General features: G+C 48.2%; 1 protein-coding gene across 2 annotated transcripts in view; it reads right to left on the minus strand.

Annotated features, from left to right (window-relative positions):
• Window positions 1–11270, minus strand: part of ABTB3 (ankyrin repeat and BTB domain containing 3) — a 187663-nt gene extending 176393 nt beyond the window's left edge. For both annotated transcript variants that reach the window (XM_056341007.1, XM_056341005.1), the window contains exon 1: window positions 10069–11270. In XM_056341007.1, coding sequence (XP_056196982.1) covers window positions 10069–11035 — 967 coding nt within the window. In that variant the 5' untranslated portion in view covers window positions 11036–11270. The remainder of the gene's footprint in view (window positions 1–10068) is intronic.
• Between the last annotated feature and the right edge of the window lie 11540 nt (window positions 11271–22810).

A 22810-nucleotide genomic window follows, 5' to 3' on the forward strand; every position in this document is an offset into this window, starting at 1 on the left:
CTCCTTATAAAACCTGCCAATTATCCCACACATATGCAATTTCTATGTGCTGAAGAGAGGTGACAGCCCATATCCTTTCTGAAAATCAATTAGGCTATCTGTATGCTTAAGGGGGAATAAGCCTTGGCTAGGGTATTTTTCTCCTGTTGTATTTAATCTTGCTTTAGAAGCATTCAGCCACCACAATTTAACTGCTGATATAGGTCAGACACCGTCACCGACTTACATACCTTGGCTCCCAGCTTTCGGCTGCAAGAGCATTGCTACATAAGTTCAGCATCCTTTGCATTAGATAGGTGCTTATCTCATTCCTCCATTAAAACCTGTAAAATAGCTGAAATTACTCCTGCTTGTCTAACTTGTGGTTCACCAAACATGCTCTTTAAGACGGAAGGCAAGGCACCATATGCATTCAGAGAGGCAGGAATTTTTCATTAAAAATAGCCTGCACATTGCTGGTGTCTGCCTCTGCATTCATTCAGCTCACAGAACTGTTTTCACTATCCAAAATCATTTGATGCACAAAACTTTTTGTGAGCACAGTGGTATAATAAACTCATTAACAGGTAAAGCACAACAGCAAAGCAACAACAGCTCCTAACTACTGAGGGACAGCTTGTTTGGGGTTGGAATTTTTTTCCATGTTAAAGGACTTGCGTATTTTGAACCCCCTCCTCCTTACTGAGCACATGCCAGATAATTAAACTGAACGTCTTATTTTTAAAATCTAATTTACTTTTGAAAACATACGCTGCTGGACTATTTTTAGAATTTTTCTTATGTGGGCCAGCAGAAATAGGCTAGCCAGTTAGTGCAAGGGCTTACAGGCTACACTGAGCAGTCTTTAAGCTGAACACCATGAACCAGTAAAACAGTGAGAGGAAGAAAAATTTTTTTTTTCTTTTCAAATTAGGAATAAGTACCTGCAGCAAGGTACTGATTCTGATCTTCAGTTTTGAAAAAGCTTATTTTTAGCAAAATCTGGGTCTACAGCTTTGGCTCAAGAGCTTCTTTAATTTGTTACCAAATGCAAGAGCTCATCCTGGCGTTTGAGGGGCTGCCCTCACCACCAAAATCAGTGGGAACGTTGCCCAGGCAAAGACTAAAGGATTGGGCTTAGCAATACCTTTGGAATACCTTGTTTCATACCTCATATCATACCTCTCTAGAGTACATTTTGTGTGGAGTGAAATAACACCAGTAGCACAAGGATAATTTTTCATAAGTATTGAGTTTTGTGACCCTTTTTATAAGCATCAAAGGAAGTAACAGCATCAGAGGTACCTGCACCTAGACCCTAGCAGTTTTTTCACTATACTGCAGCCCAGAGCAAAATAACCTTACCTACCCAGACGTACACTGAATGATTCAGTGAAACTGATTTCTGTGACATGCTGGCATGTAAAAAAATGACTCTGTATTACAAAAAACAGATCTTAACAGCCTCTACAAAAAACATCTCAGTGGGTACCCCAAGTGACTCCAACCTCATCTGTCTCCTTTCTGTTGGCAGCACTTCCCACCAAAGGGCTGGGAGTCCAGCATCAGTCCCTGGACATCTGGCCCGCCTCCCCCAGTGGCAGCTCACCTTGCTACTGGCCACATCCTCTGCTCTGAGGTGACAGAGGATTGAAGATGCTTCACCTGAGGACCACCTGCAGCCTGGGCAGTGGATACAGCTGCCAGACCCACAACCTCCATTCTTCCAAATCCCTGCCAGATAACATCCCAGAGAGGGGCCTGCAAGGCTTGCTCAGCCCTCCATAAGGAAAAGCCGATGCTCCCCAAGTTTAGCTCCTCATTCACAGCCAAACACAATATATTAGCAAAGGCACTACAGCCCAGCAGTGTTTATCCAAGACTACCATGGGGCCAGAGAAACTGTGAAACACTGTGGGATGCAAAGTTTCCTCCAATTACTTGACTGCCTTGAAAATGCAAATGCATTCACCATACCTCTGCTGCAGCCCTGGCCCTGTTTGCTTCCCCCACCTGGGAGCAATATTTCATAGTAGTGCAATTTAAAAGCAGGGTGTTTTTACTAATTTTAAAGCCTCGGACTCTCACAGGTCCAGGTGCTACTCCACAGCACTCGAGGGCAGAAATCCGGTCCTTGAAGAGGCCTCTTCTCTAATCTTCTCGGGGGTTCCTGTTCGCCTGCTCACTCACTAGCCTGTCCCAATACCTTTAAAGGCTGCATAAAGTCCATGTGCTGTTCACATGAGCAAGATCTATCCACATAAGGGCTCTGGGAGCAGGCTGCGAATTTGCTGACCCAAAGGTATTACCCATCCCTCCTGGCTCAGCTGCAACGCTTCTGCACGCTCCTATCTCCTGGCAAGCATCCCACCTCCCACACATCCTGCAGCACTGAACCCTCCCTGCATTTTTGCTTTCAGCTGCTTCACACCACCAGGCAAGGGGGAGCTTATACCCATCTCCTGTGCTTCCATCTCTTTTGTAAGAACCCAGTATCAAAATCCATTACTGCCTTAAGCACAACAGTAAGAAGAACCCAGTCCCCATGCACCACTCCAGCAAAGTTCCCACCAAGCAGATCTGTTATGCTCACGGACAAGCCAGCCACACAGCTCCATGCATGCAGGTTTATACCATGTCTGCATGACAGCCACCTGGACCAGAATGTGGCCCAACATTTTTTAACAAGTAAGATCACATTTAACACCGTGCTTTTAAACAGCCTGGGACTGACTAGGGTGAACAAGTCCTTCCTCCCTTACCCGCCCCTGCCAGCTCAGTTCAGCAGGGACACAGTCACCTGTCTTGGGGCCTGTTGGTATGAGTGGTCTAATTTTATTCCTGTTCTGTATTGTTTAAATCAAGCCAAAGCCAATTTCTTTCCCTCATCAGTGATGAGCAAAGAGAATCCCTGTGGGAAACTAAGCGTCCCAAGCACCTCTTCAGCCCCCAGGCTTGTCCATGGATTTACCAAAGGATGTCAACAGCCCTCTTAAAATACCATATTATAAAACCTCCTGGGCTGTTTCCAGGAACAATTTAAAGGGTACTGCTTACTATGAATTGGGTGTAGGAATCATGGAAGAGAATTAAAAAAACATCCAGATGACACGCACCACTTGAACAGAACCCAAAAAAATGGCTGCATCCCATAAGCTGTGCTGTGCAACTCCCTCCTCACCCACAAACTGCCATGGTATGGAATTGTGATGATTCAAAAGCATCGGTTTGGTGTAACAGGTTAAATTAATTAAAATAACCAAGGCAAGCCTCTGCAGCCTCGGCAAGGTGTCAGCATGAAGTGCCTGTGCCCCATCCACACGGTTGAACGGATCCACACCGATGGTGGCTCCTTGTTCTTCAACTGCTCCCAGAAACACCCCTTGCTCCGGCTACCAAAACGAGCCCACAGCTGCCTTCTCACTGACTCATTTCACTCATCAATAGCCTCCTCTCTTCTGTTTTTATAGGAGAGAGATGTAGCTTTACAGAAAGCAAAAGGAGCGACTGACCACCAGATTACACACACAGCCTACGACAGGAGGATTGCTGTATTACCTTCCGGGAAAATGGGAAGCTTATATGCTGACAGACAAATATGGCCAAGCTGAGCCCACTGACAGAAACTCTTTGTTGTAGGAAATCGCTGAAAGCAAGGACAGATTGAAAGCTGCATTTGAGGCTTCAGCTGGCACAGTCCTCTATAATGGCTGGGTTTTTTCAGACTGCCCAGTCAAACACCTCTGGCAAAGTAACCAGAAGTTAAGCTGGCTGCGCAAGTTCTGAGGTAATTCTGACTCCATCTGGATGTCTTCTAAAATACTTATCAGGTGCATAAGAATTATAATTACAGATTTATATGGAGATGGTACAGTAAGTTGCTTTTGGTCAGGAAGAAAACCAGGACAAGGAAGAAAAGTCATCCTTACTTTTTTCTTATGCCTTGCTGAAGCCTTCCATGTCTGGGCCAAAGGAAAACATGCTGCAGACAGAGCCACACTGGGACAGAGGGACTGGTAGTTCGGCACCACTGCCAGGGCTGGACTATGGCAGACACAGGGAGACAGAGAGGCAACAACAAAGTCTGGAAACTGGGAGGAGACTGGGAAAGTGAGCAGGCACTGATGCATCCCATGAAGATCATACAGGAAATTTGCAAGATTAAAGCACTGGAACAGCACACAATGCTGAGCAGCTGCTCATTTCTCTGCCCAGCAGCTAATGCTAATACTGGGTGTTAAAGAAGAGAATGGAGCAGTCCACCGGGCTCCAAGCACCCACCTTGGCTCCTGCAAGTGCACAGAAAGCCAATCTGCTTGGGGACGCAAATGGCAGCAACGCTACTGCTGGTCATCCCCACAGCCAGAGAGCGCATCCTGCTGATGAACTCCCTCATCCTTCATCCATCCCCTCCTTCCTTTTTCTGTATAGCCTCTACTGGGCCAACAACAGAGCTATTTTGCGTGGAAGCTGCTAGTTTCAGCGAGCTGACTGAAAGAAGCCTCTGTTCTTTTTGCACTACACATTGGCCACTGGAAATCACTCCAGGCAGAGGATTTAATTCCCAACACCCACGTTCTCCAGCAAACAGCTGTCTTCTCCTCTGGTGTCATCTAATGGAGCTCAGCTTCCTCCTTTCACACCTTTGATCATCAGGGGTAATGTCAGAAGGCCATAAAGCTTTCCACTAACTTCTGAGAGCGCAGAAAATACCTGTCCAGAACAACAGGGAAAAGGCTCAGACTGCAGATGTCCCCAGCCAGCGCACCACTGGGCATCTATTCTGGGCAACGTGGAAGATTTCCGACTGATAAGTGACAGCTTGGTTTGATACACTGCACAAATGCCAACATGCTAACCATGGTGTCTTTTTTACTCAACATAATTTTGGGCAGCTACACAACAGAGAACATTTACAGTAGCATTAGGGTAAGGAAGAAAGTTGTCCCTAATTCTCACCTGTACCTTGTGTCACCTGCTCACAGGAGGGCTGAAAGACTACATGAAGCTGTTAGCATTCAGCAAAAAAGCCAGGAACTCAATATACTGCTAAAATTATGCTGTTATTCCCCTAACATGCTCTTTGTATATACAATCGTATTTCTCAATCATCATGCCAAAGCCTCTTTTACATCAGAAACCAAGGTAGCTGCAGCCTTAAAACTCCCTAGCGTGGCCACGGCTATAACTGTTATTAAGGTACTTTCCAATATGACAAAGGGAATAACCATATTTGCATACATCAGCTTTACGATTATTCTGGGCGTCCCTAGTGTAACTATTTCTGGGATTTTTTTTTTTCACATTATACTCATCACTGAAACAAATTACATGAATAAAAATGTCCAGAGGGAAACAAACCTTCGTCAGCCAGTGAAACTGCAACCTCCCACCGGGTCTCTACTTCCCAGTCCCACCACTGCTGCTTCTCAACCCTCACAACGCAACGGAGCAACAAGCACACATGCATTAAGCAACCAGCTGTCCCACTCCTGCCAGGTGTTAAAGCAACCCACCTCGTTCCAGGCAAGCGGCACAGTTCCCCCACTGCCATCCTAGCTCCCACCAGCACTGGTAGCCACAATTGGACACAACCTTCTGCCCTTTGGGCAGGTGACTCTCCCTCCCCTCTCCAGACGGGACAAATCCGCAACTTGTTCAGAGAGGCTGTGGAAGTTTGCCTGGGAGGTTGTCAGGTAAAAGAATCAAGCAAAAATACACATAATTTGTTGCACCACTACTCATGTCAACCTCTTGGCAAGGGACTCAAGTGCCCAAGAGCAGATGGGAAAAATATAACAGCAAAGACCTTTAAGTAAAACATGCAGGTGCATATAAGAAACTTCAAACTGTATTCCAAATGTATTTTACTAGTAAAAAATATGATTGAAATGTAATGGGGGGAAAGAAGGATGTTCTTGAAACCACAGATTAAAAAAGCCCAGGAGAAAGGCATGAAATTCCATTTTGTACCCAAATATTCCTCTATCATCCTAGCTGAAATAAGTTTTAGATTGATTTTTACGTTGCCCCTAAAGCTGTAATAGCATCTTGAATGATTCAATTACAACAGAAAGCAGAGAAGTAACAAACAGATAACAGTATACTCACCAGTAAAAGAATGGCATGATCTCTATATAGACACACATATGTATACATATGTATCAGAACTTAAAAGCATTAACTGATTTGGTTAAGCTGTGCTAATATATCAGTATCGCTCATTTGCTTGGAGTCCCTCTAGTTCGCCTGGATTAGGAGAAGAGGCTGAGGTTAAACTGAGGTTAGCGGACACGTGTCAGCCAAGCCTGACCTAATCCTGGGTTTCTTCCTAGTTGTTGTGTCTTCCTCTCTAAGTAATATTAAGAATAGGAAGAAACCACGGGGATGCAGTTGTGTTCCAAATAGCTATTTTTAGTAGCTGAACACAAACAGAAAAGGCAGAGTTGTGCACACCAGCTGCTCCACAGAAACCTCCTCCCCACGGTCCCCTGCTCCCTGGCTGTGTCCCTTACGGCCCCTGCCCTTCCCACCACACGTCATGCCACATAAGATAAGGAGACCCAAGACTAAAACGGGAACAACCCATTTTCTAAACTCTATATAGTGTTGTCTAATACCACTCCTCCTTCAGGTGGCTTCGAGCTGCTTTGACCTGCCATCCAAGCATCCCCTGTGAAAATTAAATACATGGACTTTCTCCTATGATTTGTGCTGGATCAAAGACCTGGAGAAACTTCCCAGTCATCTCAAAGCAGCTCTCAGCCCTAAAAGTAGGCATTTGATAAGCAATAAAGAAATGAAAATAATATAGTTTAAACCACAGAGGTGCCAGCTTTTACTGCCTTTCATCGAGTACACAATATTTTGCTTCCGCTACTTCAAGGGAAATAACACTCCACGCAACTGTTATAGGATGTAAAATGTGTACTGTGCTGTTCAGATGGAGCTCGTAATTGAAACATTTGAGCACCAACGAAATCCCAAACGTTAAGTTTTTAATTTTCATTCAACCATGACATTAAAATTCTGGTTGTGCAGTGGGGGGGGAAAAAAAAAAAAAAAAAAGATTACTACCTTAGAGTGCTTCTAAGGTCTATTCTTCCTGATATAGTAACTGGGATATGCTCAGCCAAGATGCCAGCAGCTGCTGGCACACTCCAAGCAGCTTGCTTCCAACACCACTGCCTGCTTCTCCCTTGTCATCCCTACCCCTGTCCCACACAAAAGGTTATCATCAAGGAGACATGGCATTAAGGAGTGCCACCAACTTCATCCATGTGCCTTCAACCCCACATAAGGAGCGAGCAGACACCTGTTGGAGAGCAGTGCTCCCATCAAGGCAGCTGTCCAAGCTCGGGCCAGACATACCCAAGACAAGCCCCACAGGCTGAAGCACCCACCGAAAGAACCAGCTCAGTCATCTTCTTTGTCTGAAGGCACATGACCATCACTTATAGGAAGGAGGTGGTTATCTTGCAATACTTATGTTATTCAGCAGCTTCCAAGATGACTGGGCATGACACCAGGCTAAAAACCTCAGCTGAAACCACGAAACGCTCTGCACAGCTGATGGGGAAGCCCTGAAAGGCTGGTTTGTATCTTACAGATCCTCAAGACCATCTTCCCAAACATTCATGTTCACAAACTGTATTACAGCAGTCTCAGACTACATTCATGCACAAACTCATGTTCCTCACATGCATCTCGTGATCTTCATGGGTTGCCTGTTTCATTCTCCAGACAGAATTTAAGGTGCTGAATTTAGCCTGGAAATTAAAAGTTTGATGTTTGTCTGCCAGAGACACACCATCTCTCCCTCCCAAAACCTGCCTGCAGACAAGGTGGTACTACCAGGGCTCTGTTTCTGCACTGCTTTCCTTTCCCCCCCTCCTTCAATCAGATCATATTGGCCAGGGTACCTCCAGAAAGGACCCTGCCACCACTTCTCATCCACATCTGATGGACCAAATCCACTGATTTCAGTGCCCATGTATCCACATGCCACTCTGATTTATCAAACCTCCAGAGTACAAGACCTGTCTCTTCTCCTGGAGTAGTACAGAGAGATGGGAGAAATCTGCTACCTATTAAGTTGCTTTATCACGGTATTTCAAGTACTGAGTACAGAGGGAGGATGACCTTGTGGCTAACGCCACTATATAGAGATGTAGCTTCTAGCAGTCCTAGCATCCTACCACAGATTGCCCAAATAGTTTCGAGCAGGTCAAATAATCTCACATCAGATATCCCTACCTTTTAAGTGCCTGAGAAGGAAACATTTGCAACCAACCATGGATCACTCCAACATCAAAATGGTGAGGACTATACAGATACATATCTCATTGGCGAAGAAACAGGCCAATGTGTTTAATAGTTTATAATGGCTGGTTTAGTTGCCATAAAAGTACTTAAAAGCATGCAACACGCCCTTGGATTAAATCTAAATAAATGTAAACAGCAATAAAACTGCTTCTATTACAAGAAGGCCTGACTCTTGCTTGCACCTGTAACTCTAAATATATATAGCAGGATGCCAAAGTACGTATTATAAGATGCCGAAAAGCAAAACAACATTACAGTCATCTGTATAGAAAGCATAACGACACAGGGAGAGAGGCAAAACAAAATGGACAACTTGCTAGGGTCTGATTCGAAGATCTTAGAAAAATGCCATTTGCTCGAGTCAGGACTGAGCCTAAGCAAGGAGATCTCTGCCAGGTAAAGCAACAACAAAATGGAGACAAACTCCAAATCGTGTCCCCGGAAGGGAGATGTATGAGGGTCAGAACGAAGTTCATTCAAATCCACCGAGCTGATACAGAGGGAGTTAGAGCTGCAAAACAAAATGAAAGGCTCCGTAGGAGCCTGCACAGCCAGTGCTGCAATGTCAGAAACGCAACACAGTACCATCATCTGAAACCTACAGGCACAGTACTAGGACTCGAGGAAAAAAACAAGGCTGGCACTCCTGGGGAGCGCTAGAACAAAGCGCAAGGGTCCTGCAACACACGCCCCTGACAGCAGATGCCTTTCGAGGGGACGTTCAGCAGAGCCTCTGGGGAGGACATCCACGGCTGAAGTAAAACCACCAGAGGAATATAACGGAGCCGCATCTATTTACACCGGGGAGGAGGATCTGCCTTTTGCTCCTGCTCGGCACCCTCCGTCGGGTCTCTCACGGGAGGAGAGGTGTCTTAACACAATAGACAATTAGCTGTAATGCATCGTCTGTGGCTATAACAACTTAACTGGGCTTATCTGTAGACCTGATCTAAGCTTCCAGTTATCCTTGTTCTCCCAGTCCCGCCCAGTACGCCCTCCCCCCCAAAAAAATAAAAACCAACATTTGCATCTCAGCTTGACAGGTATTTTGTATTTAAGCTCAGTCAAAGTGTTTGCTTGCGCCTGCGGATGCTCAGCAGAAGGCAGGAGAAAACCACTCGGTTTTAATTCTACCTCCCCGAGACACGGCTCGTTCCTTTTTCCCTTCCCTGCCAGAGGGAGCTGAAATAAGAAACGTCAACTTTGAGAGCTCATTAAAAATACTGGACTCTTAGTTTAAAAAAAAAAAAATTAGAAGAAAAAAAAATCCCCAGGAAGTTGATGCATCACCGTGTTGCATCTGTGTCAAGCTCTGGGTAAACAAGCAGCAACATGAATGAAATCTGTCCAGAAAGACTGCATTTCAGCGCCAACCACGCAATCTCTGGCCAAACCACTGCATATGTAACAAAGTTTGATCTCGCCTGCGAGCGCTCAGCTGCGCTTCTGCCATTTCCTGTGGAGAGCGGAGGCTCCGAAGGCTGCCCACCCCCGGCCCCGCCGCCAGCGGCCCCTGCACACACGCACCCGCGGGCGGGCAGAGCAGACGGGGATGCTCGGCAGCTCCCTGCCCGCGCCCCGGCCGGGCACCGCCGGGAAGGGGCAAAGCGGCCGCGCTGCCGCCCTCCCTCCCCGCCCGCCCCGGCGCCGTCCCCGTCCCCGTCGGCAGGTGCCGCGGCCCGCCCCGCACCCGGGGGCCCGCCCGCCGCGGGGGTCCCGCCCCGGCGCAACAGGTGCCCGGTGCCGCCCCGCGGCCGCACTCACCGCTGGCGTTCTTGCCGCAGATGAGGTGCTGGTAGGGCTGCAGCAAGCCCCAGAGCTCGGGGTCGTTGTTGACCGTCTGCTCCAGCGCTTCCAGGGTAAAGCGGGGCGCCTCGCCGCCCTCCTTCTCCTTCTCGGCCGGGGCGGCGGCGGCAGCCGGGGGGCGGCCGGGCGGCGGGAGCGGGGCGGCGGGGCCGGCCAGCACCCGGGCGTGGATGTCGCGGAAGAGGCTCTCGGTGCCGGCGGTGAGGTAGATGGCGGCGTGCTCGTGGATGCGCAGGGCCACGCGGCTGTCCACCATCCAGCGGTAGAACTTGCCCACGGAGAAGGCCAGCCCGCAGCGCGCCGACTTGCCGCGGCTGAAGCGGTCGCCGCCGCTGCCGCTCATGTTGTAGAGCGAGAGGGCCCCGAGGGCGGCCGCCGTGCAGCGGGCCGACAGCGTCCAGCCCAGGACGATCTCCATGGCGCTCCGCACCTCGTGTTTGGTGCACTTGGCGAAGCGGAGGCTCAGCCGCTGCGCCTCCCGGGCGATGCGCACCAGCGCCCGGCTCACCAGCGTCGAGAGCCGCGCCGCCGCATCCCGGCTCCCGGGACTGGCGGCGGCGGCGGCGCCCGGCGCCCGCGGCTCCCGGCGCGGCGGCGGCAGCAGCAGCAGCGCCTCCACCTCCTCCAGGCTCCAGGGGACCTCCTCAAGGTCGGGCAGGAGCCGGGAGCACTGCTGCCCCACGCAGTCCAGCACCTCGGAGTCTTCCGCTAGGACGGTGTTGACGGTGTCGAAGCTGTTGTGCCGACTGTGCATGGAGTCAGTTAGGTGCGGCCAGCAGCTTCCTCCATAGGGGTACGCGGGGTGCGAATCCGAGCAGCACAGCGACAAGTTGGAGGAGCGCACCGAGTCCGCCGCGCCACCATACCCGGAGTCCAGCGTCAGGTCTTCCAGCGTCCTCACCGCCGTCTTACCTCTCCGGGCCATCGCTGCACTTCATGCTGCACCCGCGGGACCCGGGCGGGGAGCGGCTCACGGGAACGGCGGGGAGGAGGGAAGAGAACAGCGAGGGGGCGCGGCGAGACCCGCCGGCCGCAGCCCGCTGCCGCCCCGCTCCGCCAGACGCCAGCGAAGCCGCGGTGCTGCCCGCGCCCTGCTACCGGCCGTGGCTCCGGCTCCTGCACTGCGCCGCGCCGCCGGCCCGACACCGCACCGCAGCGCAGCGCCGGCCAGGCGGCGGGGGGGGGGGGCGGGGCCATGCAAAGCGCCTCCAGCTGTCGGCCAATGGGCCGGCGCGGGGGCGGAGACATGCAAAGCATCGCGCCCGGCGGCCAATGGGGCGGCGCCCTGCGCTTGGCCGCACCTCCCCTCGCCTCCGCGGGGTGCGGAGCCGCGCCGCGATGGGGCGGGCGGGGGGCGCTGCCCCGCGGGCCCCGCTGCCCCCGGCCCGCTCCGGCCCGCTCCGGCCCGGCTACAGCCCCCGCGCAGGCGGGACCCCGCGGTCCGTCCCGGCGGCGCGGGCTTGGCTCGCTGCGGAGCGGAGCGGCGCGGATCCGGCGCCGGCCCGGCGGGGCTGGCAGGCGGGTGCGTGGCGAGGCTCGGGGGGAGCGCGGCCAGCCGTGTCCCCGCGCATCGCGTCCTCCGTCCCCCCCGGCTGGGGGCAGCAAGGTGTGCAGCGTGTCTCCGTGACACCCACCGCTGCCGTCCGTCAGTCCCGCTCCAGCCCTCACGGGTTTTCCACGCCGGCAGTGTCCTGATGTTGCTGTAGGTAAATGAACGGGAGCGCAGGCACACACACACGAACAGGGCGAGACAGCCAAGGTGTTTTGAAAGCAAGCAGACGCTGCCGTGTGAGGATACCAGAAGTCGCTGGAGTCAGGAAAAGCCAATTTCCAAATAATTAAAACAAATACAATAAAGCCCTGAGACATTCTTGAAATTAACCCCCTAAGTATCACAAAGCCTTTGACAAGTTAAGATTTGTATTGAGCTTAGGGTGCATTTCCTAGGCGCATTAAGATTCCTTGCGCAATATACAATTTATCCCAAACTAATGTATTTTAATCTTACATTGCTAGGCTTTAGTGTTATTAGGAGCTGCTGGGCTAATATCCCGGGCAACAGACTGAGAATGTATATGCTTGCGTGTTCTGGTTTTGAAGAAATGTTATATCCTTTTAAGTGTAAAATACCAGCGAAATTCTATCCCTTTAAGGATAAAAGCCTAGCAAACACATTTCTCTATCATGCCAACAGAGGCGGCCAAAATTCTTGAGCAGACAAGGCGAGTCATGTAAGAGATTTCCCCATCCAAGTGAGCAAAGCCTGGCAATCCTTCAACATAAACTTCCTACAGGAAAGGCACAAACGCAAGTACAGGTAGGCTCAAAGTCAAACAGGTTGGGGAAAACTATGACATCACCGAAAACACCAAGAGGGGGTTGCCTTCCAAATGAAGTCAAGTGCTGTCAGAAACTGGTTTCTCAGCATAGCCTTGGTCCTTCTACAAGATGCGCTATGCACAGTGGGTTTCAGCAGAAATCCTGACCACCACCGTATCCTGATAAAAAGCAGCAGCACTGAGGACAGGAGCAACATGAACTAGAGGCACTGTCATGCTGCAAGGAAGAAGTTGAGGCCCATGCTGCCGGCTAGTCTTTGGCAGGGGGGGTCATCAAAAATGCCTTGAGAACAAAATCCTATGGATGGTTTTTTGATTATCCAGCCATATATCCCGCAGTAGAGCCCTCTGGTGTCTTCAGCACTTCAGTGCAGTGGCTGTTCAAAATTCACATTTCTGTGTGATAGAAGGAAGGAACCTCCATGACCAAGACCCTCAGGACAGTTATTTTTCTAACAAACTCCATTCACCTGACTGTCCCTATGCTTTCACAAAGTGCCACAACTGCTTGTGCTGAGCACATGTGATAGCAGGTCAAACTCAGGGAAAGTCCAAGTTTGGGAGGTTTCCTAGTAAATGGTTTGTTTGGCTTCACGGACACACAAGGTGGACATCCAGAGAGGATGGAAAAAGCGAGCTGGGTTGTTTGTTCACCAGCCTTTGTAAAAAACAGTACTTCAGAAGTCAACACCAGCCTTACGTGTTGCATTATTTTTAGGTTACAGCATTAACCATGTATTGAGATGAACAGCATAAATGAGAAGTGGACAGTTGTCTCAGGCTGTGTGCAGACTCAGGCATTCATGCTGCTGACTCACAGACAGTTTCTACTTCAAAAGAGGTTGGAGTGCTTTTGTTGTTTTGTTTTGTTTTAATTTGCAAAGCAAAATATTGGGCATTACTAGATATTTTGTAGTCGCAACACAATGTACATCACCTCGCACATGACGGTTTGATTCCTGGTCACACTACCAGTTTAGAAGATGTTGCGACACTTGAACACACCAAAGGCATGTATGTCAGCAGCACCAGCCTGGTTTAAACTTTCAAAAGGGGTAGCGAGAGCTTCTGACTCATTTCTTCAGAAGACTAATTACCTTCTCATTGAAAGGGCTGGAAGTTCAAATCAGCACAGAGTGGCCATTCTGGATCTCCAGTGATCTCGCAGTGCCTGAAGGATCTCACCTGCCCAGGTGTGGATACCCAGGCTGCTGCATCCCAAAGCAAGCTTCAGCGTGATTTGGAAGAACATCTGAAAGTGCTCCTGAGACAGGGTGACTTGAAACCACCCTGGGAAAAGATGGATCAAACAGTTTGGATTGGAAACACACCCACACCCCTGCAACACCTTTGGTGCCTGCATGAGGAGAGCTCCAGAGACAGTGGAGTCAGTCCTCAGCTTTAATCCAGAAAGGACACCTCACCTCTCCTGCCCTGGGCTGAAAGGCTCTTGTCTGCAGCTGTACCCCACTCTGCAAGCCTTACAGCCAGGGTCCTTTGCCTGTTAGACAAAAACATCCACTGCAGAAAACAAAGTCCCTTTGTGTGTCAAAGGCTGGGGACACACTCAAAATTTTCAGCTCGTTGGAGACATGGACATCAATTATCCTCACAGAGAATTCAGACAGGGATTGATTAAGTACCATTCCAGGGCGACAAGTGCCAGCAAAAACTCTGAAAGAGGGAAAATCCAACCACATTTTAAAAAGGTGCTCAGGGCAAAGTTAACTGAATGGAAGTTGGCATTTGTATGGGGAGAGCACCAAGTGTCACAATTCTTTCCATCCCCACCCAGTTAACTGCCCACAAATGGCACCTTCTTGAAAGCTGTAAGGAAAACCATAACAGCAAACAGGCTGTCATACAGAACAGGAATGTACCTAGGAGCAGGCTACTCCACGTAGTTTCTGTATTCAAAATTCAATGCACTGCACTGCACTAACAGCTCAGATCAAGAGCAGCATTTGCAGGATCTCCTAGTGCTATCTCCAACTGCTAAGAACAAGCAGCGAGCCTTGTGAGGGCCTTGCTTATATTGCTGGGGAAGTTGGAGTGCTAATGTTTCTACTCAAAGGGGGTTAATTTACAAACCGAGGCTGTAATCCTGTACCTGTAAGGCAGGTGTGAAATGCAGATCCCTGGCAGGGGAGCCTTTAGGGCTGCAGCATGTATACAGTCTGCTGCAAAGAAGATGCCTGTCAAAGAAGGAACCAAATGCTGGCATCAGGTAGCATCATCCCTGCAGTGTCACTGAGTGGCTGCTGCCAACTGTTTAGACAAGCAGGCTCAGGGAGATGACTCTGGTGTTGCACCTCCAACGCATACAACACCGAAAGGAATGGGGATGAGTGACGCAATGAGACCACTGGCTCTAGCTGGAAAGGAGGCACTGGTGGTGCCGCCAGTGTGAGGGAGGGAAGGGCACAGGGCAGGCGGATGCCACACCACCCGCTTTTTCCCCCCCGTCAGCTCCATCCTGCTGATTTCAGTAACTAGCTGTCCCTGAATTTCAGCCCACTATTGCTTAGCCAGGGGCAGCTGCCCAGCTGTACTCCTCTGCTGTGCAAAAGCAGCAGCTTCTGCTTCTCGCTGGGCTCAAAACCCTGCCTGACTTTCTTCCTAAAGTCTCCATGCCCCCACGTGCTGAAAGTGGAGGTCTGTTGGAGATGTGTAGACTCGTGCCTGGAGGGGGGTGTGTGATTTCTCAGATACCACTAACCAGGGATGCTCAGAGAAACTGCCAGCAAAAAAACCCAAATCTTGCCACATAAAACAAAGCTGTGGAGCCCACGGCCATGGTTCAACCCAAGAGCATAAGCAAATTCCTGGAGGCTAAGGCCATTGGTAACTATTAAACACAACGATGCACATGAAATCTTCTCAGAAAGTTTCTCAACAGCTGTTTGCCAGAAGTGGGGAGGTTATGCCAGGGGAAGGAACACTTTGTAATCGCTCAGTTCCTCATGTGTTTGTTGTTGGCAGCTGTGCAAGACAAGATATTGCGCTACAGAGACAGGGCCAGAGCCCCCAAGGCAGTCCTTTGGTCTAAGCCCTTACTCCCTCCCACACCAGCCAAGCCATTACCACCAGTTTGCAAGTGCAGCTCAGTTCAGAGGTCTGCACAGCTGATGCAGCAGTGCTTATTGTCTTTACAAGATGTTGGATCTTGTCTTTTGTTCTAAGGAAGGGTTGATTGCAACCTCTACATGAATCTCTTCTTTTCTTAAAACCATCCGTGATGAAGACTCAGCAACTTCCCTGGATGGTCTGTTTCTGAGTCTAAATAATCTTACTGCTTGAAACAGCCTTCCCAACACCTTACCTAACCTTTTCTTTGCTACAAATGTAAAGAATAAAATGATGCTCCCCAGCTTTTTTAGCAGACAGGACTGGCATCTCTGTCTCATTTTATCTCAGGCAGTACTAAAGGCATCTATAGAGCCAAGCAGAATACATATGCAGTTAGCCTCCAGCCAGCAGATGCAGGTGCTTCTCACAGTTCGCTATACCACTCCAGAAAACATAACAGTGTTTGCATGCTTTATGTGCAGTAAGATTATACATACACACACACTACATTTTGACCAGAACTGAAAGAAACAGGAATAGCAAGCTTCTCAGAGGACAGAGACAAGGAAAAACTCTGTTCAGCCAGTGGTAATTTCTATTCCCAGCAAGACACAACAAACCTGCATAAGGGTGATATGCATGGGTATATAAGAAAACAATTTAAAGGTGGAATCTGAAGTGACAAACATGCTTGAGATCCTCAGTGGCTGTTGAGCCAGCCCTTTACTCTTCGCTTGGGAGGATGTCTGGCATAAAAATGGTTTCAGTTACTCTACAGTTTTAAGTAATGGCTTTCTATCTATGGCCACTGAAATCCTCTTCCTACTTGGCAGTTCAGGAAGGCCAGTTTTGTCTCCTCAAGGGGATGGATGCTCAAAGACTTGTTGGCTGTTTGCAGGGGCTCAGCCCCACAGCTAGGCAGCAACGCTTGTTGGCATCCTGATGCTGTGAGGAGGTGACAAGCTGGGTCTGGTGCTCACTCAGACACTGGCACGCCATGCAGTGCATCTGCTCTCTCCTGGGGGGCTGTAATCATTAGTCCTTGTTTGCAATTTAAGAGTCGGTCCTGATTTTAAAAGAAGTATTTGGAGGGGCTTTAAATATGATTCTTCATGGTACTGTAGTCCACACATAGTTTTAATGGCAATTTTAGAAGGTACAGGTTCTACAATATGACCTTTCCCTCAGGCAAACGTGCAGGGGGAAGGGTGAAAAAAGGATGTGAGCTGTGCTCTCCACTTTTTCCACTCACAGGGATTTCTTTTAAAACAGCTCAGGGGGCAGGTGGGGGCAGGGCGGGGAAAGGACTACAGGATCTCTTAAAATCCATTCACACCTCTGTTTCTTGCCAGTACTTAGGGCTTACTTGCATTTCTGCTGTTAAAAAAGCTGAGCCTGTTCCCAGAAGGTGTTGTTTGACAAAGGGAAGTCCCAAGTAAAGACCTTCTCAATTTCCCCATCTGATGCTTTTTTTTCTTAAGTGGGCGTTTGCAGGTAGACAAACGACCTTGCCATCCACATAGATTTCTTCTGGCCACAAGCTCCCATCCCCACAATGCATGCTGCCACGGCTGAGGTCCTGCTCCCTGTGTCTCCTGTGCCCTCCCTGTTACCACACTGACTTGGGGTGGGGGCAGTGGGCAGCGAAACAAGGAGTTCCAGCCTGCTGGTGCCCTCTTAGTGGGGAGCAGCTCCTCAGCTCCTCCACCATTACTCTCCAGACCAGTTCCAGGAGAAGGGGCTTTGCATCCAGGTTACAGACCTCATGCCTTTCTTATTTAAGTAGGCAAGGATTTTTTTCCCTTCCTCTCTGCCCCCACCCCACAATGGGGAAGGCACCAGTGAGCTGCAGACCTACACAATTACAAAGCAAGATTAAGATGACAGACTAATATAATTCCCCGATATTAAGTGAGAATTTTCTATTTGTAGGTAAATCCCAAGAAAAGCACACAAAAGAACTCATTTTAATATGAAAGGGGTTTTTTTCTTCCCTTAAAAATAAGAAAACAAAACGTAGGCATTTGGTGTAAGATAACATTTGGGGAAATGAGCAAGATTGTGCCGGTCCCTTTCCTTTGTCCTAGCACTTACAACTTCTTTTGCATGTTTTCCTCACAGTTCCCCTCAAAAACTGATCAATTTTTTTTTTAAACATTACAGCATTCTGTTCATTCCTTGACTGACCAAAAGTATTGCTGAAATGCCCATAAATAAATTAGTGAAAAGACCCCACCCCAACTCACCTCAAACCTAGTAAGAACTAACTCTAGAAAAAATTGTACTGCTGTAAGCAATTCTCCTGGCAGAGGGATATTACATCACTGCAGCCTACCAGGTTCAGCAATGAACTATATCTTGATACATGGGAGAGACGGGGGAGCATTCTCGCTGGAAGTTTACATTAAAAAAATATATTAAATTGTAAAGTTAGCAACATATAATACAAACCTTTTTTGTTTGTTTGTTTTTAAGATTAATAGTAATTTAAGAGTAACAGCAGAGAGCACCAAGCAGTGAGAACAGACATTTCCCAACTCTGTCACAAGGTGTGTTTCATCACCTGCTTCATCATGCCGTGGCACAGCATGGCCCAGCATAGCTACCCTGGTGACTTGGAAATGGAGGGTACAGCAGGTTGGAAAGGGAAAGGCCACCTGTCTGCTTCGGGGAATGCGGTTGCATGGGGTTATGATCGGATTAATACAATTGAGGACTCTGCCCCGCGAGGGTGGTGGGCTCCACACGGGGAGCAGCATCTCCTGTGAACTCGCTGCGGCTTCTGAATTAGCTGTGTTTTCAGGAACTGTGAAGTTATTACAGACCCCTGATTTCACACATGGTGAAGTGTGAGCAAATCATAAAATATTTGTGGGAAATCTCTCCCCCTAATCGACCCATAATGCCCGCTTTCTGCACCCTCTCCCTCTTTTTCCCTCCCACTATTGGGAGTAGACAAACTATTTATGGTCTGCACAGGGTTTATGCTTTACCCACTTTATCCAGCCAGTGACCTACTGGAATTTCATATACTTTAAGAAATATGAGCTACCAAACTGCCTCTCCCAACTTTTGTAATTTCAAGTCTTTCTTGCATTTGCAGATGCCTAAAGGCTCAGGAAGCAAGCACTGCAGAAGCAGGGGGGGAAGGGCCAGGAGCCACTTCTGCTTCACATCACAAGCTTTCAAATGACCTGTTTCATTTAGAACCCCACGAAAACACCTTTCCAAACAAGCAACTTTTTCACCTTTCAGTGTTCCCTTGGATATCTTGATATACCTTGATGCCAGGCATACACTGATGGCAGCTGCAAAGGGAAAACAACATTTCCCGTACCCAAAGCAGAGGCTGGGAAGGGCTCACACTTGATAGCTGCTGGATGCTGAAGGAGACTGTAAATACAGGACAGGAGTCCACCCCAGTCCTGGGTGGAGGTGCGGGTTAAGCACACACAGAGTTTTATCCTGTAGTTACAAGGACTGTGGAAGGAACAAGCTAACAGCACATTTAGCCTGCGCTCCTGTCCCCTGTGAGCAGGGCTTGTGTGCAGGAAGGTGCCCACAGGTAGCTGTAAGCATATGCTACGAACACAGCATGAGCTAGGTGGAGCCCACTTTGTAAGCACAGATGGTTTAGGCCCTATTAAAGACTAATTTTGTGGGGGTTTTTCAGCTGCATTTAAGGCAGTAAGATAAGCTCTCCCCAGACTCACAACATGCGAAGTCTGTTACCCTCAAGCACAGAAGTCCTGTGGTGTTGGTGACAGCCCACCACATTTGTCTGAGTTCAGATCTTACTGTTAGGAAGCCCCTGTATTCTTGCACCTCGACCCAGAGCTGCAGATGGGCTGGGAGGGATGGACTTGTCACAGGTGGCCATGCTGGGCTCCCAAATCCCTTTGGACTTGATGAGAGAGGGGGTGAGGAAGGATGGGACCCGTTCCCTTGGGCCACCAGGGGAAGCGGCTGCAGGAGAGGTGAGGATGCAGTGAGTCAGTGAAGAACAGAGCTGCCAGAGCAGATATCCCAGACACCAGCAGGGCTTTAGTCAAATCTTAGTGATGGAATTTCCCAAAGACAAAAGACAACTGGGAGAGGGAAGACACAGACACTTCCCTTTTGCACTCACTTTTGCAGTGACCAAAGGAAAGAGCAATTGTTTAGGGTTTTTTTGAAAACCACATAGTCTGTATCCTTCAGCAGCCACGTGCTCTTGGGGAGATAACCCCTCCCAGGGCATGGGTCTCTGAGGTGGGCACCGATCCCAGAGCCGCAGGGGGCTGACCCTGCACAATCCTACCTGAGTGGAAAAGAGAGGGCTCACTTTAGCAGCATGGCCGGGATGTGCCAGCCATAGTCCTGCTCTGGGCCTCCAGGGACCAGGATCCTCTCCCTAGTCCCATCACTGCCTGGCTGCTCATGGACCTGGACAAATCACTTCATGTCTCCATGCCTTTATTTTCCAGCTGTAAAATAGAGAAAATTATATTGACCTTCTTCATAAAATGCTTTGCAAATGCTAGACAACAGCTAAATACTATCATGACTATTTATAAAATAATCCATTATAGCCTCTGGATGCTGGAGAAGAAATGAATGATGGCTGGAGTCTACATAAACACTGTGTTAGATCAATGCAGGCACTATTACAATGTTGATCTGGTCTCCTAGTGTGTGTTCCCACAAATCCACATGGGGATGAAAAATCCAAACATATCTCTTGGCTGACAACTGAGTGAAGCTATGTTACAGGGAGGAAAAAAAAATCTAACCCCATCACACAAACCAAAGTGCATAGTTCCTGCTTTGATCACAGAACGAAGAAAGTTTTTTTGGCTGAGTTTTCTGCATATGAAGAGAATTGTTTTCATTTTGTTTTGGGGGTTATTTTTGCAGATGAGCCATCTGAGTTTGATATGAAAGCGGCACCCTACCAGTGCATTTAAATGTTTAACACTCTGTCAAAGTGAGGCACTCATCGGCTTTAAAAGTTAAAAACTGTCTAGGAACAAAAGCACTGTCCCATTTGCTGACAATGGGAAAGGAAAATCCCAAACTAACCTCAGTGCAAGCTCAAACAAACATCTCCTGTACTCCATCTAGCAAAGAGGCAAGCTGGAGAATGAATTCAAGCTTTTTCTAGGAAAGCTTCAGAAGAAACCAGCCTAATTCTACACTGCACTAAAAGCCACCTCAAAATCATTGCTACTTTGTGGTTGAGAAACTGCCTGCTTCCAGCTCTCCCTCTACACCCTGGTCATCACCAGTCAATGCCAATTAAAGCCTTAGAGGAACTACCCACAAAAGCAAAACACACTTACCATACTCAAACGGAAATTCATTGATTTCTTTCTTAGAATGCCACAACTCATGCTTTTTTAACAGGGGTGTGTGACAGAGGTGCTTTACCCGCTGGTGAGCAGAGAACAGTGGCATGTCACAGGCTTGCCCTGGTTGGTGGGTACCAGCATCTGCAGTGGCCCACACTGCCCAGCTCCCATCCCAGCAGGCATGGATGATAGATGCTACTCTTCCTTTTCCAAAGTCCTACGGCGAGGAAGAAGAGGAGTAGGTTTATACAGACATTTTCTTCTAAAAAGAGACCAGGGGAGAAGCTGGCTCCACAGCCTCTGCAGTCACAAGATGCTGCACTCACTGCACAGCACCACTGGCTCAGGCATCTGAATCAGCGTTTAGGAGATGTACTCTCTGGGGCCACTGTCTGTATGCACGTCTGTAGTAACCTCACCAAGCACAGCAAGGTCTGCATGGTAGCTGTCTTGAAGGTTAAGCTTGTCACTGAAATCAGGAATAAGAAAACTCCTTAACACCAATGTAGCATAGAGAGGCAGGCATTCCTTTATCACAGCGCTGGATGCACTGGGGATCCTTCCACCTAACATGCATGCTGTATGTTACATTTAGGCAAGATTATATAGACCATACGTAGGTTTACGCATTACATTTCTCGGAGGAGTCATATATATTCATTAATTTCCCAAGAATAGGTGGTACTATGCTAATTAAGGTACTATGCTAATTAAGGTACTACATGCTCCTTACAGGTATTTAGGAAAACTTCTGGGGGTCTCAAACAACAGTCAACTTTCTAGTTATAGTTGACTGAGAATTGAACCTCGATTTTCTTTCCCTATATGGACTTGTGTTGATCACAGTTCAACTTCTCTTGTCAAGTTTGGCTTCAGATTTGGCTTCGGATCTTTTGGTTTAATTTCATCTTCCCTTAACAATATAATGTTGCACAAAGACTGTTTGAAGGTAATTATCCATTATACTGAAATGAACAGTATATGGTGACAAGCTCATCAGGGTCCACACAGCATTTCACTTCAGGGAACATATGCAGTTTGCTACAGTCTGGTCCTTAAGGATCAAGGTGGCTATTACAGTCCTTCCCAGGGCATTTCAGCGGCTGTCTATGGCTCTTCCAGAACTGCAGAGCTCAGCACTTAACTAATCTCCTAATTACAAACAGAAGGATGAATTTTAACATGATACCTTCCTTTGTTTTATGCTACTTTTTAAGCCTCATGATATATTTCCTGAGGATACCTATTGTTCCTAGTACATTCTCATCCTGCAAAGGAAAAATACCCCAATGACATTCCAGCAGATAGAAAGACTATGTATCTCAGTGAGGCTTTTGATTGCAATAACCCATCACCTTATACAAAGCAGCATATAGTCCAGTCATCCTCCAGAACAATGCTGGGGGATGTAAAAGTTCAGGATTCATGTTTTCAATCATGTGGCACAAAATCAGAGACCCAGCCTGAGATTTTATAATGACTTATTTTCCACCTCAGGCCTCACATACTCCACTTGGTCTCAGCTGCTTCTTTTAAAAGGCAATTCATCCAAGGCAGGGATGGGGAGGAAACCATACACAATATTGGACAGTTAAAATCTGCCACATTAAAAATATTGGGATGCTTTGTCTGTGTATATCTGAGCATCTCTGCCCCTTGAAGGCACTGAGTTCCCACTCAGGATGTGTAGAACTCATTTATATAGTTAAATACTTCTGCCATACTCCAAGTTTCTTATTTGAAAAAGAGATGACATTTATTCAGTTGGTAAAATAATCCGGCAGCACATATTGTACCCCTGTCACAGCTCCTGGAAGAAAGCCCAACATACACACGCTTACTGATATAAAAGCTTTTCTGCAGTCACTGGCAAAAGTATTTGGGCAGGGTTTCAAAACACCCGTATCAGCAAGATGCATATGCCTGATTTCCGTTCGCAGGGCTCAGACTGTAGAAACCAGC

Source organism: Falco biarmicus, chromosome 5 (assembly GCF_023638135.1).
Source record: "Falco biarmicus isolate bFalBia1 chromosome 5, bFalBia1.pri, whole genome shotgun sequence".
NCBI lineage: Eukaryota > Metazoa > Chordata > Aves > Falconiformes > Falconidae > Falco > Falco biarmicus.